At 37.9% G+C, this 13,136-nt stretch overlaps 1 protein-coding gene across 1 annotated transcript; it reads right to left on the reverse strand.

Annotated features, from left to right (window-relative positions):
• Positions 1–390: 390 nt before the first annotated feature.
• Positions 391–13,136, reverse strand: prdm4 (PR domain containing 4). Its single transcript, XM_059326416.1, has 13 exons — positions 13,079–13,136; positions 12,793–12,850; positions 11,798–11,913; positions 10,849–10,917; positions 10,382–10,570; positions 8,693–9,463; positions 6,973–7,122; positions 5,173–5,291; positions 4,994–5,079; positions 4,759–4,886; positions 3,546–4,112; positions 2,430–2,598; positions 391–1,420 (listed from the first exon to the last, which is right to left on the reverse strand). The coding sequence occupies exons 3-13, from the start codon at positions 11,910–11,912 to the stop codon at positions 1,060–1,062; spliced, it is 2,724 nt and encodes a 907-aa protein (XP_059182399.1). The 5' UTR covers position 11,913; positions 12,793–12,850; positions 13,079–13,136; the 3' UTR covers positions 391–1,059.

Here is a 13,136-nt window from a genome sequence, read left to right on the forward strand (position 1 = left end):
ATTTCAGATTTTACACCGTTGTTATAAATTGTAGTATCCATATTGTTATATATTTTTCTCATGATTTGTTTATATGCATGTTTATTTTCTAGAATGATAGCAGTTGTAATCCAATCTACCCAGGAGATCAATAAAAATATTTCTGATTCTGTTGACCAGTCTTTTTGTCACAAAGGCAAACATTCACACTGCCAGGTGGGGGCGCTCTCTGTTTTATCCATATGGTTTTACAATGAAATCGTGTGTTGATTGTACAGCAGGTGGGGAAGGGATGACTTTCAGTCCATGATCATTATGGTTAAAAACAGATATAGACCCAAGAAAATGATGGTATCAGTGAAGTAGTATTTTATGCTTCCAGCTCTATCATGTATATCAGTCAACATGAAACAGCTGTAAATGGTCATTTATTTAAACAATATGCAACAGATAGGATGGAGCTATTACATTAAGTCAACACTCACACAATGAGGAATATTACATTAATGCCCAGAGTCCTTCTTTCAAGAGGCTTACTTCCATTCACACAGAAATTAAATTAAATACAGGAATACAAATCATCCTGCTTTTAATTAATAAATAGAGAATAAAAGCATGGACCATTTAGCAATTACATACAAGGACTAAAATGCAAGAATATGGCATTAGAAGTTTTAATTAACATTATTGTGCAACTACAAATGAATATCAGCCATTCATCCCATATTATCGAGTGAGTCAAAGAAAAAAAACAGAATAATGGATAACAATGAATGAAAGATAGCTTATATGAATCCCATCAATCAATATTAGACAGGCCTGAGTTGAATGAAAAGAAACACAGTCAGATCTCTATCAGTTGTCTTATAATATTACATTATAATTATTTTAGCAGCACTGATATGCTTGTGTGACACTAGACATGATTGTAAAGTTGTGATCATGTAAAATGTGGCAAATAAAATGTACTGATTTTGCAAGTTTGACAAAGTAACTGATATTTGGCAAAAACTAGAGGTAAACATCAGCATTGTAGTAAAGTTTATAAATAAACAAGACATCTCAAAAGGCACAGTGTTGTCAATGAGGGGGTGACAGGGACTTCTCAGAGTTATATCCTCCAACATCTAACCCGCAGTCTTCATTGCTGGCCGAGTCAACGAGTCTCCCTCCTCCTCGTCCCCTACCGTCCTCCTCCTCCTCCTCTTCCTCCTCTTCATCTTCCTCCTCATCCAGTTCCTGCTCCTTACGGGACGCTCTTTCCGTCTTGGGCCCTTTGCATATTTTGAGGTGACGGGTCAGGTGGTATTTGGTGAGGAAAGCTTTGTGGCATTTCTCGCAGACAAAGTCTCTCCGGCCCTCGTGAGAGTTCATGTGCTTCTTCAGGTGGTTGGTCTTCAGGAAAGGTTTGTTGCACTTTGGGCACTGTATCCGGCGCTCACTGTGGAGAGGGATAAAACCTTATTTCATCATGTAATTTCATTGACACTGTTTCCATTTAGCAGTAATATGCGGTCTGAGTGAACTAAACAGAAGTGGACAGCTTTAAATACAGGTAAAAACACTCTCAGGACGCATTGTGAATGGATGTCAAAAACCACATCAGGAGGTGGTTCATGCCGCATGTGTCCACATTCAGATAGTAGAGAGAACGGGTATGGACTCCTGTCCACATTAGGGACCGCCTACTCAACTGCCTCCCCTGCCGATCGATCAATTTGTGAATTTTTTAATGATGAATGAATTACTAGGTTTAATTTTATCCAAAACTTATTTAAATACAAAACTTACTTAAAAATGCAAGATTACTGTGAAAAATAACGTCATGCGTCTTGGGGGGCTAAAACATAAAAACACAGAACTCCTTGACGTTATAGGATCACCTCACTTGAGTTGTTTTACGATTGACAAGATCAAGTCTCTTTTCGTACTTTCAAAATAAAAGCATCCATTATCAAAACAAGCTTTTGCACAGTATATATTTTAACACACACACACACACACACACACTTTTTATTTTATATATATTTTATTTTGCGCATGTATGCATGCAGCGATTAATCATTAATTGAAAAAATACCAGATCATAGGATATGTCCAGAACACTTAAACTTTATTTTGTAGCCTAAGGAAGATTTGTTATCTTAACCGGACGACATACGGTTAAAAACAGCAATGCATTTGGTGTTTCTCAAATGGAAATGATGTACGTGTTAATTTACATACAGAGCGGGGAAGTGGAAACGATCACAAGTGGTCACTAAACACGTATGCGGAGACGCAGCTACTGCCAGGTGAGAACACAGACAGAGCTGATCACTCAGACCACATGTTACTGCTAAATGGAAACAGGGTCATTGAGATCAAGGTCTTTTTTTAGCAAAAGATACCATACTACATAACTATTTAAAAAAAAGTTTTACTTAGAGCACAATGAATGAGTTACTTACTGTGTGTGAGAGAACATGTGCTGTTTCAGGTCGTGTTTCCTGATGAATGCCCGGTCACAGAGGTCACACTTGAGCTTCTCTGCACCGGTGTGGATGAGCATGTGCGATGCCACATGGGATTTCTGGGTAAAGGACTTCTCACAAACCGTGCATCTGTAGTTTTTTTGACCTGTTAGTGCGAAAAAGTTGCAGAAGTGGAAAATGTTTCAGAGTAGAAGTTTGACATTTTCAGGCACTTATTCTAATTTTCTATGCAAATTAGATGAGAAGATATATATCTATCATATCTGTTCATTCATTATCAAGCTACAACCAGCAAGTCTGAAAATAGGGGGAAACAGCTAGAATGGCTCTGTCACAGCATTATTATCATGAGCTAAACTAAAACTAAAATAGGCAGTGAAAAATATTCTCAGAACTGAAAAAATACTGTGAACTCTCACAACATTGAACCTAAAAGATGAATGAACTTGACATTCCAGGAGGTGGCGCTATGCAACATTTGCCTTAAACTGAATGGCACGCAGTCCAGTCTTGCAGAATTAAATAACAAGAACATTATTTAAATGTTGTAGAAGATCAAAAGCCATTTAACCAAGCTATTTGGTTCAGGTCTGATGTTAACCAACTGGGGTCACGATGAAGTTTTCCAAAAAAATATATATTTCCCAAGCAGCCATTCCAGCTGTTTATGTGATTTTTAATAATAAAATAATATAATACATGTTTATCTCATTGCAATGTTTTGTTATCAGAGCCTGAAAGTCCATTTTATTTGTTTTGGTTGTAGTTTATTTATTTATGTTTTATTTATCTAGGATATTTTAAGATTTCTTTTCCACATTTCAATTCCAATGTTTAATATTCTCAAGATTTAAAAATTCATTGTTGTGGAAAAGGATGTACTTATTATGCTCCTAATATCGTTATAAAACTAAGACAACATTGATTCAACGATACTATCGTTTATCGTGATAGTTACTAGGAAATTATATCGTCCTAAAAAATGTGTTATGGTGACAGGCCTAGGGTTAGATTTCACATGGCTTGTCAGGGGAACTCAGGGTGTTACAACAGGACACCTGAAAATACAGATTCAATTATCCCTGTACACACCTGTGTGAATCTTGAGGTGCATCCTGAGGTTGCTGGGATCGCTGAAGGCCTTGCTGCAGTATTCACACTTGTGAGGTTTCATCCCCACGTGCCCCATGAAGTGCACATTGAGCTTAGTGGACGTGATAAAAGCCCGGGAACACATGCTGCACTTGAATTTCTTCTCCCGCACATGACCCTGACCTTTTGCTCTGGAGGAGACATTATTATTAGAGTTCCTATTACTGCTGCCCCGGGTGCTGCTATGGTTATTATCACTGTTTGTTTGTCCTGCATTGTGGGCGTGGCAGGGCCACGGGGAAGACGAGGAGCTTGAGGTCCCATTGGTCAGCTTCTCCTCCTGGTGAGTGTGTTGCTGTGGTTGTTGCTCTTGTTGCTGCTGCTGTTGTTGTTGCTGTGATTGCTGCTGTTGCTGAGAGTGGTCCTGCTGCGCCGGGCTGTGGTTGTGTGGAGGTTGGTTATGGCTGTGGTTACTGTTGTGGCTGCCAAGATGAGATTTGAGCTCAGAGAAGGAGGAGCATTCTTTGCCACATTGACAGATCTGGCCCTCAGGTACCTGAGGAACACCTGCGGATACAAAAAATATGGTGGAATGGTCGAAACCAACCAATCTGTGCAGCTTCTTTCAAATAAAAACCAAACAAATCATTAGGCCTGTCACGATAATGACTATATCAACTTATCATTCGATATATAAAAATGGACTTGATAGTTGTTTTCTGGAGCCAATACATTGTTGTTTAAATGCGTGACTTTTTGTGCTTTTTGTGTTTAAAGTAAAGCTGCAAATGTTTGACAGGCAGCACGACAGCCCAAAAAAACTATATTTCCCAAGCAGCCATTCCAGCTGCTGATATGTTATTTTAATAATAAAATAATATAATACATAATGATTATCTCATTGCAATATATTGTTAAGAGAGCCTGAAAGTCTATTTTATTTGTTTTGGTTGTTCTTTATTGATTTATGTTTTATTCATCCAGGAAATTTTAATTATTTTTTTTCCACATTACAAATACAATTTTTTATTTTCTCGAGATAAAAAATGAAAAAATCCATTGCTGTGGAAAAGGATGTACTTATCATGCTCTAATATCGTTATAAAACTAAAACAACATCGATACTATTGTTTATAGTGATAGTTTCTGGGAAAATATATCGTCCTAAAAAATGTGTTTTCGTGACAGGCCTACAAATCATCTGTCGCCTCACCCATCAGCCTGCAGTAGTCTCTGCTGTAGTAGAAGAGCAGCTCCTGGTCCGGGTGGATCTCTGTGGTTGTACAGAAGAACAGTTTACCGTTGGCAGGGTAGGCCACCAGGTTCTGCTCCTCACGGGTCCTTAAAAACACACGCACACACACACACACAAACAAAAGAGGAACTGTTTACAGCCATATTGATTCAACTAAACTACTGATGGTCAGAAGCATTGAGCATCGTCTTACCTTGCTTTGCGAACAAACATCATCCAGTTGCATTCATTCTCATCCGTTGTCACGATGTAGAATTCCAGCACATTGTTGTGGTACATCTGTAACAGAGAAATGGGTTCATCTTCTAATGTTGTTTTGAACAGACTGGAACAACCCATGACCCACGATCCAGCCAAAGCCACAGCACTGACCTTCCATATTTGTGGCGTGTCCTTCTCTGGCCAATCAGAGAGATCCACGTTGCTACAGTGCTGGCCCACCATTGGTCCAAAGCAGGTCCTTGGAGGAATTACATCCCGTGCAAAAACTCCTAGGAGGAGCATAACCACATGTTGTCAGTAATCTAAATCAGGGTTCCATCTCTTCCAAAGTAAAATTAAAGCACTTTTCAAGCATTTTCAAATTGCATTTTCAAGCTTTTCCACCACCTGACAGCTGTGGTAAATTACAGTAGAGTATAATGATTATTTCACTTCTCAATCGCATTAAAATAGATGTTACTTGGCTATAAACAACCACAATTGTGTTTTCTGAAGCATTCTACAAAAGGATGACAAATAAAAACAACATTTTTCAAACCGTGTCCCCTGTTTGTTAATAGACTAAGCATTATTTGTAATCTATATTTCAAGCAGGTCTGCAAATTAGATGAGAAGATATATATCTATCATATCTGTTCATTCATCATGAAGCTACAACCAGCAAGTCTGGAAATAGAGGGGGAAACAGCTAGAAAGGCTGTCACAGCTTAATTATCATGAGCTACACTGAAGCTAAAATAAGCAGTGAAAAATATTCTCAGAACTGAAAAAATACTGCAAATACTACAACATTGAGCCTAAAAGATGAATGAACTTGACATTCCAGGAGGTGGCGCTATGCAACATTTGCTTTAAAATGAACGGCATGCATTCCAGTCTTGCAGAATTAAATAACAAGAACATTATTTAAATGTTGCAGCAAAAGCCATTTAACCAAGCTATTTGGCTCAGGTCTGAAGATGAAGATTTCTTCCGAGTATGGTAGTGAAAGAGTACTAAATGAGTATTGTGGCCATTTCCACACAGTTCTACAATTTTAATTTTGCATTCATGTAACAAAACAAACTAAAATTAAAACAAAATATAGAAGAAAAAAAAAACTGAACCAAAACTAGCAAACACTCTTTGAAAACAAACTAAATCGAAACTAAAATGAAATCCAAAAGTCAAAACAAAAATAAAAATGAATTGAAAATTCCAAACTATAACCTTGATCTCGAGCAGAAAGCAAATAAATATCAAATCCTGAAAATGGCAACTCCTTGATAAAGTTAAAGTACTGTTAAGTGTCAAGCACTTTATTCAAAATCCAAGCAATTTTAAAAACTTCAAAAACACCACATTAAAGTCAAGTGCTTTTAAGGATTAAGGATGGTCAGCCTTAGAACACATAGAAGTGTTTTCTACCTACCAATGTATGTACTGCTTTTTAAAAATCTTTCTTATACAATGCGTCTTAATAAATCCTAATGGCGATTTTACTTTGTACTAATAATACTGAAAAGTACTTCCAGATTAAATGGTAAATGGTAAATGGACCTGCACTTATATAGCGCTTTTCTAGTCGCTTTGCGACCACTCAAAGCGCTTTACACTACAGACTGCGCTCATTCACCCTTTCACTCACACATTCATACTGGTGGCAGAGGAGACCCTAAACAGTGCCACCTGCCACCATTGGGAATTCATTCACACACCAATGAACGCAGCATCGGGAGCAATTTGGGGTTCAGTATCTTGCTCAAGGATACTTCGACATATAGGCTGCCATGGTCAGGGATCGAACCACCAACCCTTCGGTTTGGGGGGCAACCCACTCTACCAACTGAGCCACAGCCGCCCCAATTTTAAAAAATATCAAAATGTGAAGGAAATGTCTTTAGTTTCTACATGCAAGAACAGATACATTTTAAAATTAAATCTAGGACCCCAGTGGGTTTATATTCTTACCAAGCGGTTCGTCAGCCACTGAGATGCGCAGGCACAGTGGACGCGGCAGAGAGAGGCGAGCCCGGCTCTGGATGGGCGTGTCAGGGATGAAGGTGACCGGGCCGTGCTCTGGGCAGTCTGAGGTATACGAGCGCTCACACAGTGTGCACCCTGGAAGACAATAACAGCATGAAAGTTGCAACAGATGAGAGTCACACATACTTACTGCAAACCTGCAAAGTCAAAGGCTTGCTGAGGAGATCATGCTCATTTCTATGACTGGTTATTCAACAACTTGGAATCTAAATGATATATTTTGGTGGAATTATAGTATTTTACAAAGATTTGTAGCTGTTTATCACACCACTCTGTGGAAAACTAGACTCGATTGGTCAATTACGCCAATGGTGTAATATTTCTGCATAGGACTGTGGCTGCATGTGCATTTTTAAAATCAATAGAATCATTTTTCAGGGTATATATAGAAATACTTAAGTTGAATTTAATACCTTTACAATATTTTTTTAATACCAACACAACATTGATCTGCAACTGTAGTGGCAAACTTTTTAACTTGTGTTAAAGTGTTGGTGGTAACTAATAATAAAGTAACTGATTACTGAGTACTGTCATTTTTTTACTTTTCGAGTAAGTAAGTGTAGTAATGCTTACAATTCGAATCAAGTACTTACATCACAGTTACTTGATACTTTTTTGCTTTGATAGCAGCACTGACCTAGACACAATTATTTGCTATTTAACTCTAACCCAAGACAAAATGTTATTCCATTGTTATGTGTAGGGAGAGCACACAACACTTCTCCAGCGCTACACTCATTCAATCATTCTTTCTTAATGAAGGGGCACAAAGGGATTAAGGTTAAAAGTTAAAAAAAGGTTTAATGAAAGGACTTGAAATGAAATTTGAAGTGATGAGTAAAGGAGTAACAAATTTAATCAGGATTAAAAGAGGTAACTTGCAACTAATTACAACTGTAACAACCAAACAAAATTTAATATCTCATCATGTGATGTTTATTACTTTTTCATGGCCTTATTTTTGGCTAACTTATTTTACTACATTTTAAAACCCCAGACAACCCTGTTTTTAAATGATGGAATATGGAAAATGGAATAGAACAAATGATTGTTCTATAGTAAGTAGCCTTGCAATAAGCTGCATAGTTTTATGGGAGTGGGTCCTGCATCTACCATCAAGGTTTATTACACAATAATGACTTGCTCACTGAACATTATCCCTTACATATGATTTCCAATAATTCAGTCAGATCTAGAAAACATGATTTTGAAATCGAAGAATATACAGTCATGGAAAAAAATATTAGACCACCCTTGTTTTCTCCTTGCTCTCTTATATATTTAATGGCTGGTACAACTCTAACGGTACATTTGTTTGGACAAATATAATGATAACAACTAAAATATCTCATTAGAGTTTAATTTAAGAGCTGTTATCTAGACATTTTCCATTGTTTTCTTGATAAAAAAAAACAAAAATCATTATCAAGAAAAATGTCTAGATATCAGCTCTTAAATTAAACTCTAATGAGATATTTTTGTTGTTATCATTATATTTGTCCAAACAAATGTACCGTTAGTTGTAGCAAGCATTAAAATGAACAAGAATTGCGAAAAATGAACAAGATTATAATAATAATTGTTTCCATGACTGTATCCAATTTTTTAACATCTAAAGAAACCACTCTAAATATACACTCACAGATGGTGTAGGCGGTGACCATGTTCTCCTTGTTGGAGGTGGAGTCCTCCAGCTGCAGGGTGGAGTTGACCAGCACCAGGTTGTTTTCTGGCCCCAGCGACACCTCTGCAGTGATGGGGGACACGTTCACCGCCTCCAGTCCCATCCCAGAGTGTCCATGGAGCGACACTGGCTCCAGCTGGCCCTGGTTGGCCATGGAGCCAGTGAGCACCACACTGACAACACCCGAGTTCAGCTCCCCATTTGAATGTAGCTGCTCCCCCAGTCCTCCTGCTCCTCCTCCGCCAGCGTTCCCCACTCGGCCCCCCATGTGATCCGGTTCCATCACAACCGGTAGTTCAAGAACAGGAGGCCCATGAAGGGGCATCACCCCACCAGACGAGTCCACCCCAGTGAGTCCCTCATGTTGCTGAGGCTGCCGTCCCCCTCCGAGCTGCTGCTGAGTGTCAGACACCGCCACCACCCCGACTCCGTCCATCGTGGCCAGCTCCTCTCCCATACGATCAGGGGACATGGGGCTGCTGACACGTGACTCCATGTTCAGTCCTGTAGAGTCCAGCTCATGTGCTCCAGCCTGGTGGAGGTCTCCCTGTCCGCTAACCTGTCTGGAGTCCATGGGCACCAGGCCCTGCTCCAGTGGGCCTCCAGGGCCACTGTAGGGATCCAGACCTGAGGGATTGTTGCTGGCCACAGACAGGGTCCCATCCATGTTAAGGCTGCTGGGATGAATATATTGAGGTGGTGGACGGTCTGCCAGATAGGACAGGATCCCTACAGCAGGACAAAACCATGGAAGTGAGTAACACACATGACTGACTTATTAACTTTAATCATTTCAGTTGAAATTCAACAATAGGGAAGGGGTTAACACATCCTTTCTACCTATTCTTTACTACAACTGAGGTGCTTGCTGCTGATGTACCTGTTATTTTATTCATTTATTTTTATCTAGAGTGAAATACTCTACTTTTTTTTTTTTTTTACTTTAATCAATATATTTTTTTATTTAGTAGTTCTATATACAGGTGCATCTCAATAAATTAGAATATTGTAGAAAAGTTTGTCAGTAATTCAATTCAAAAAGTGGTAATAACACATTATATAGATCCATTACACACAGATTTAAACATTTCATGTCTTAATTTATTTATTTTTTTATTATAATTATTATGGCTTACATTTAATGAAGACCTAAAATTCAGTGTCTCAAAAACTTTCGAATATTACAAAAGACCAATTTTAAAAAGTATGTTCAATCTGTTAATGTTGGCCCCTGAAAAATATGTCCATCTATATGACTCAATACTTGGTTGGGGCTATTTGACTTGAACTACTGGAAATTGACTTTTCCATCATATTCTAATGTATTGAGATGCACTTGTATATATTATTATTTATTTTTTTTGTATTATTATTATTTTATTATTCCATTTTTTCTCCCCCATTTCCTTCTGTCATTTAAAAAAAAAAAAAAGCTTGTTGTATGAACAATGGTGAGATGCCGGTGTAATTTCTGGCTGCCAGTAAAAATTAAAAAAAAAAAAAAATTGAGTATATATAATAAATACAGCAGAAAGAGGCAAATAAGAGCATCTGGGATCAAGTATCCATACCACAAGAATCTGACTGTCTGCTTTGAGAATTTCAACACAAATTAGTTATTTATCTCACACACAAATGGAAGCCCACCTGGCAATATGTGTCGGAAGTAGCTGCTCTCCAGGTGAGGGTATGGAGGCGGCGGCAAGGAGTAGTTCCTCTCCGGCAGGCCGCACATCACTCCTCTGTCACTCAGCGGCCCCATGGGGAGCATCAGCGAGAGGGCAGAAGGAAGGGAGCCTAGGGAGGGACCCAGGCTGGGGATGGCCACTGGCATGCCTGAAACATGAGAAGAAGAAGATTATAAACCAGCAAAGAGATACGACTGCACAGTTCCTTATCCTATCCCAGAGCATTTACCCCTCTGAACCCCTAAACCGGCCAGGCAGGTATAAAAAGAATATTTTCTTAAAAGAAAAAAAATCATAGACAGAAACTGTAAAAAAAAAAAAAAAAGTTTTAAAATGTAAAAGGTAAAAGAAAGGGGGACATTGTCATCCAACGGCCTTTGAAAGGACTATGGGAGTCAAAGTTACCTTAAAATATTTTGCACTCACCAGATCCTGTAAAAACATTGCATTCTGCACCCCTCTGTGCAAGTGGGAAGCCATTGGCTGAACTGCAGGCTGTTTACACAGAACAGAGAGGAGAGGACAAGTCAATGTATGTAGAGCTTGTAACAATGTGCATAATTCAACATGTATAGCATGTGGAGCACCCACTATTGAAACTGTGACAGGAGCAAACACGCTGTGAAACTAGGGCTGGGCGATATGGACCAAAAGTCATATCCCGATATATTTAGGCTGAATATTGATATGCGATATATATCCCGATATATTTATAATAAAGTGAGAGAAAATGTTCAGTCAAAGTCAAATATGACATGTCACAAGTAGTTTTATTGAAACTGTTTATTGAAGTGAGCATAAATACTGTATAACAGGAGTACCTTTTTAAAAAAAAAAAAAATCAAAGCTACATAAAGTGCAAATTTAAATAAAAAAATATATTAAATAAAAATAGCTTATAAAATAAAATAGGACAACCTTTTTCTGAAATAAATATTATTTATATGAGAAAAGAATAACGAACATTTAAAGATAATTAAATATGACAAACCCTAGTAAGGGCAGCATTTATAAATAAAGGAAGAAAAAAAGATTTAACTATATTTATATATGCAATATCGTCTAATTCCATATCACATTTAAAAATGTATATCTATATATATTTTTATATTGATATATCACCCAGCCCTATGTGAAACTGCTTAAGAGTTTTTAAAAAATGCAGTATTACTATCATATATAGTTCAGCAGTTTATCTTCCTGCAAATGAAACATGTTTCAGTCCAACAACTAGACTAGAAATCTCAACATGGTCTGATAGTTTGAGAAGCATCTACAAACATGATGTTTAGTCTTATTAAAGTTGGTCTAGTCAGTGTGTGAGGGATAGTGTGTGAGGCTTGGTTCCTTGCTTGGCTGGGAGAGTCTTCCCTACCTGGTGTGGGAATGGTGTTGTGTGTGGGGGAAGTGGGCAGACCCAGGTGGCTGGCACTCACAGAGGGCACACTGAGCTGGTCCATGCCCACAGGACTCAGGTTCATGTCGTTCATCCTGGAGGAACAACAGCTTGAAACTGAGATGGAGCAACAAGATAAATATAATCATGGAAAAAATTATTAGACCACCCCTTTTCTTCAACTTCTTGTTCATTTTAATGCCTGGTACAACTAAAGGTACATTTGTTTAGACAAAAATAATGACAACAACAATAATAGCTCATTATAGTTTAATTTAAGAACTGATTTCCAGACATTTTCCATGACTTTCTTGATAATGATTTTGGTTATTATCAAGAATGTTTTCATGACTGTAGATGTAAAATGACCAAAGATAGTCGCAAAAATGACCAAAAAAGGACACAAAATTATCAATTTAGAAACAAAATGACCCAAAATAGATGTAAAAATGACCAAAAAGACACAAAGTCACCAAAAAGACACAAAATTAGCACACACAAAAAAAAACACAAAAATACCTCCCAGCAGAGCAGCGTTGGAGTTGGAGCTGATATCTAGACATTTTCCATGGTTTTCTTGAGAATGGTTTTGGTTATTTTCAAGAAACCATGAAAAATGTCTAGATATCAGTTCTTAAATTAAACTCTTATGAGCTATTTTTGTTGTTGTCATTCTATATTTGTCCAAACAAAAGTACCTTTAGTTGTACCAGGCATTAAAATGAACAAGAAATTGAAGAAAATAAGGGTGGTCTAATCATTTTTCCATGACTGTATATCCAAACAATTAGCTGATTGGAATAGACTGTTTCTGGCTGCTGATTAGATACAGTGAGCAATAATACGACGTGGATTTAGGCTCAATTATCTCGTCAGTGGTGACCATTTCCGATTAATTGAGCCTGTGTGTGTAATTTTCAGCAAATAAAGACACACAGGCGACACACAGTGTGAGCTACGTTAAGTTAGCTTACCTGAATTCAACAACTGTCCATCAATAACCGGCTAAATGCTGCTTTTATACTTCTCTCCCTGTGAAAGAAAACACCCGGTATGAAAACAACTCACATTTCAACACCACGCTACTCACATGTCTCACAGACCTGTGATTATAATAGCTAAAACAACAGTTATCTTGTCATTCACAACGACTTGTTTGTAACTAGTTAGCCAGGGTTGCCATAGTGCTAACGCTAGCTGTGCTAACTAACATACTACATGCATCAGCAGAACAGAGATTTGTCGTTAGTTTCGACTCACTTAAAGTACAGATATACCTGTCAGGAGCATATGTGGTGCTCCATTACAAAAATACTGA

The sequence above is a fragment of the Centropristis striata genome, chromosome 22 (genome assembly GCF_030273125.1).
Source record: "Centropristis striata isolate RG_2023a ecotype Rhode Island chromosome 22, C.striata_1.0, whole genome shotgun sequence".
Lineage (NCBI taxonomy): Eukaryota > Metazoa > Chordata > Actinopteri > Perciformes > Serranidae > Centropristis > Centropristis striata.

Coding starts and splice junctions, on each gene's coding strand:
- prdm4 (XM_059326416.1), bottom strand. CDS start 11,912: ATGAACGACATGAACCTGAGTCCTGTGGGCATGGACCAGCTCAGTGTG. Junction 9,464..10,381: donor CTTCCGACACATATTGCCAG/GTGGGCTTCCAT, acceptor GTCCTGCTGTAG/GGATCCTGTCCTATCTGGCA. Junction 1,421..2,429: donor CACATGTTCTCTCACACACA/GTAAGTAACTCA, acceptor CCCTCTCCACAG/TGAGCGCCGGATACAGTGCC.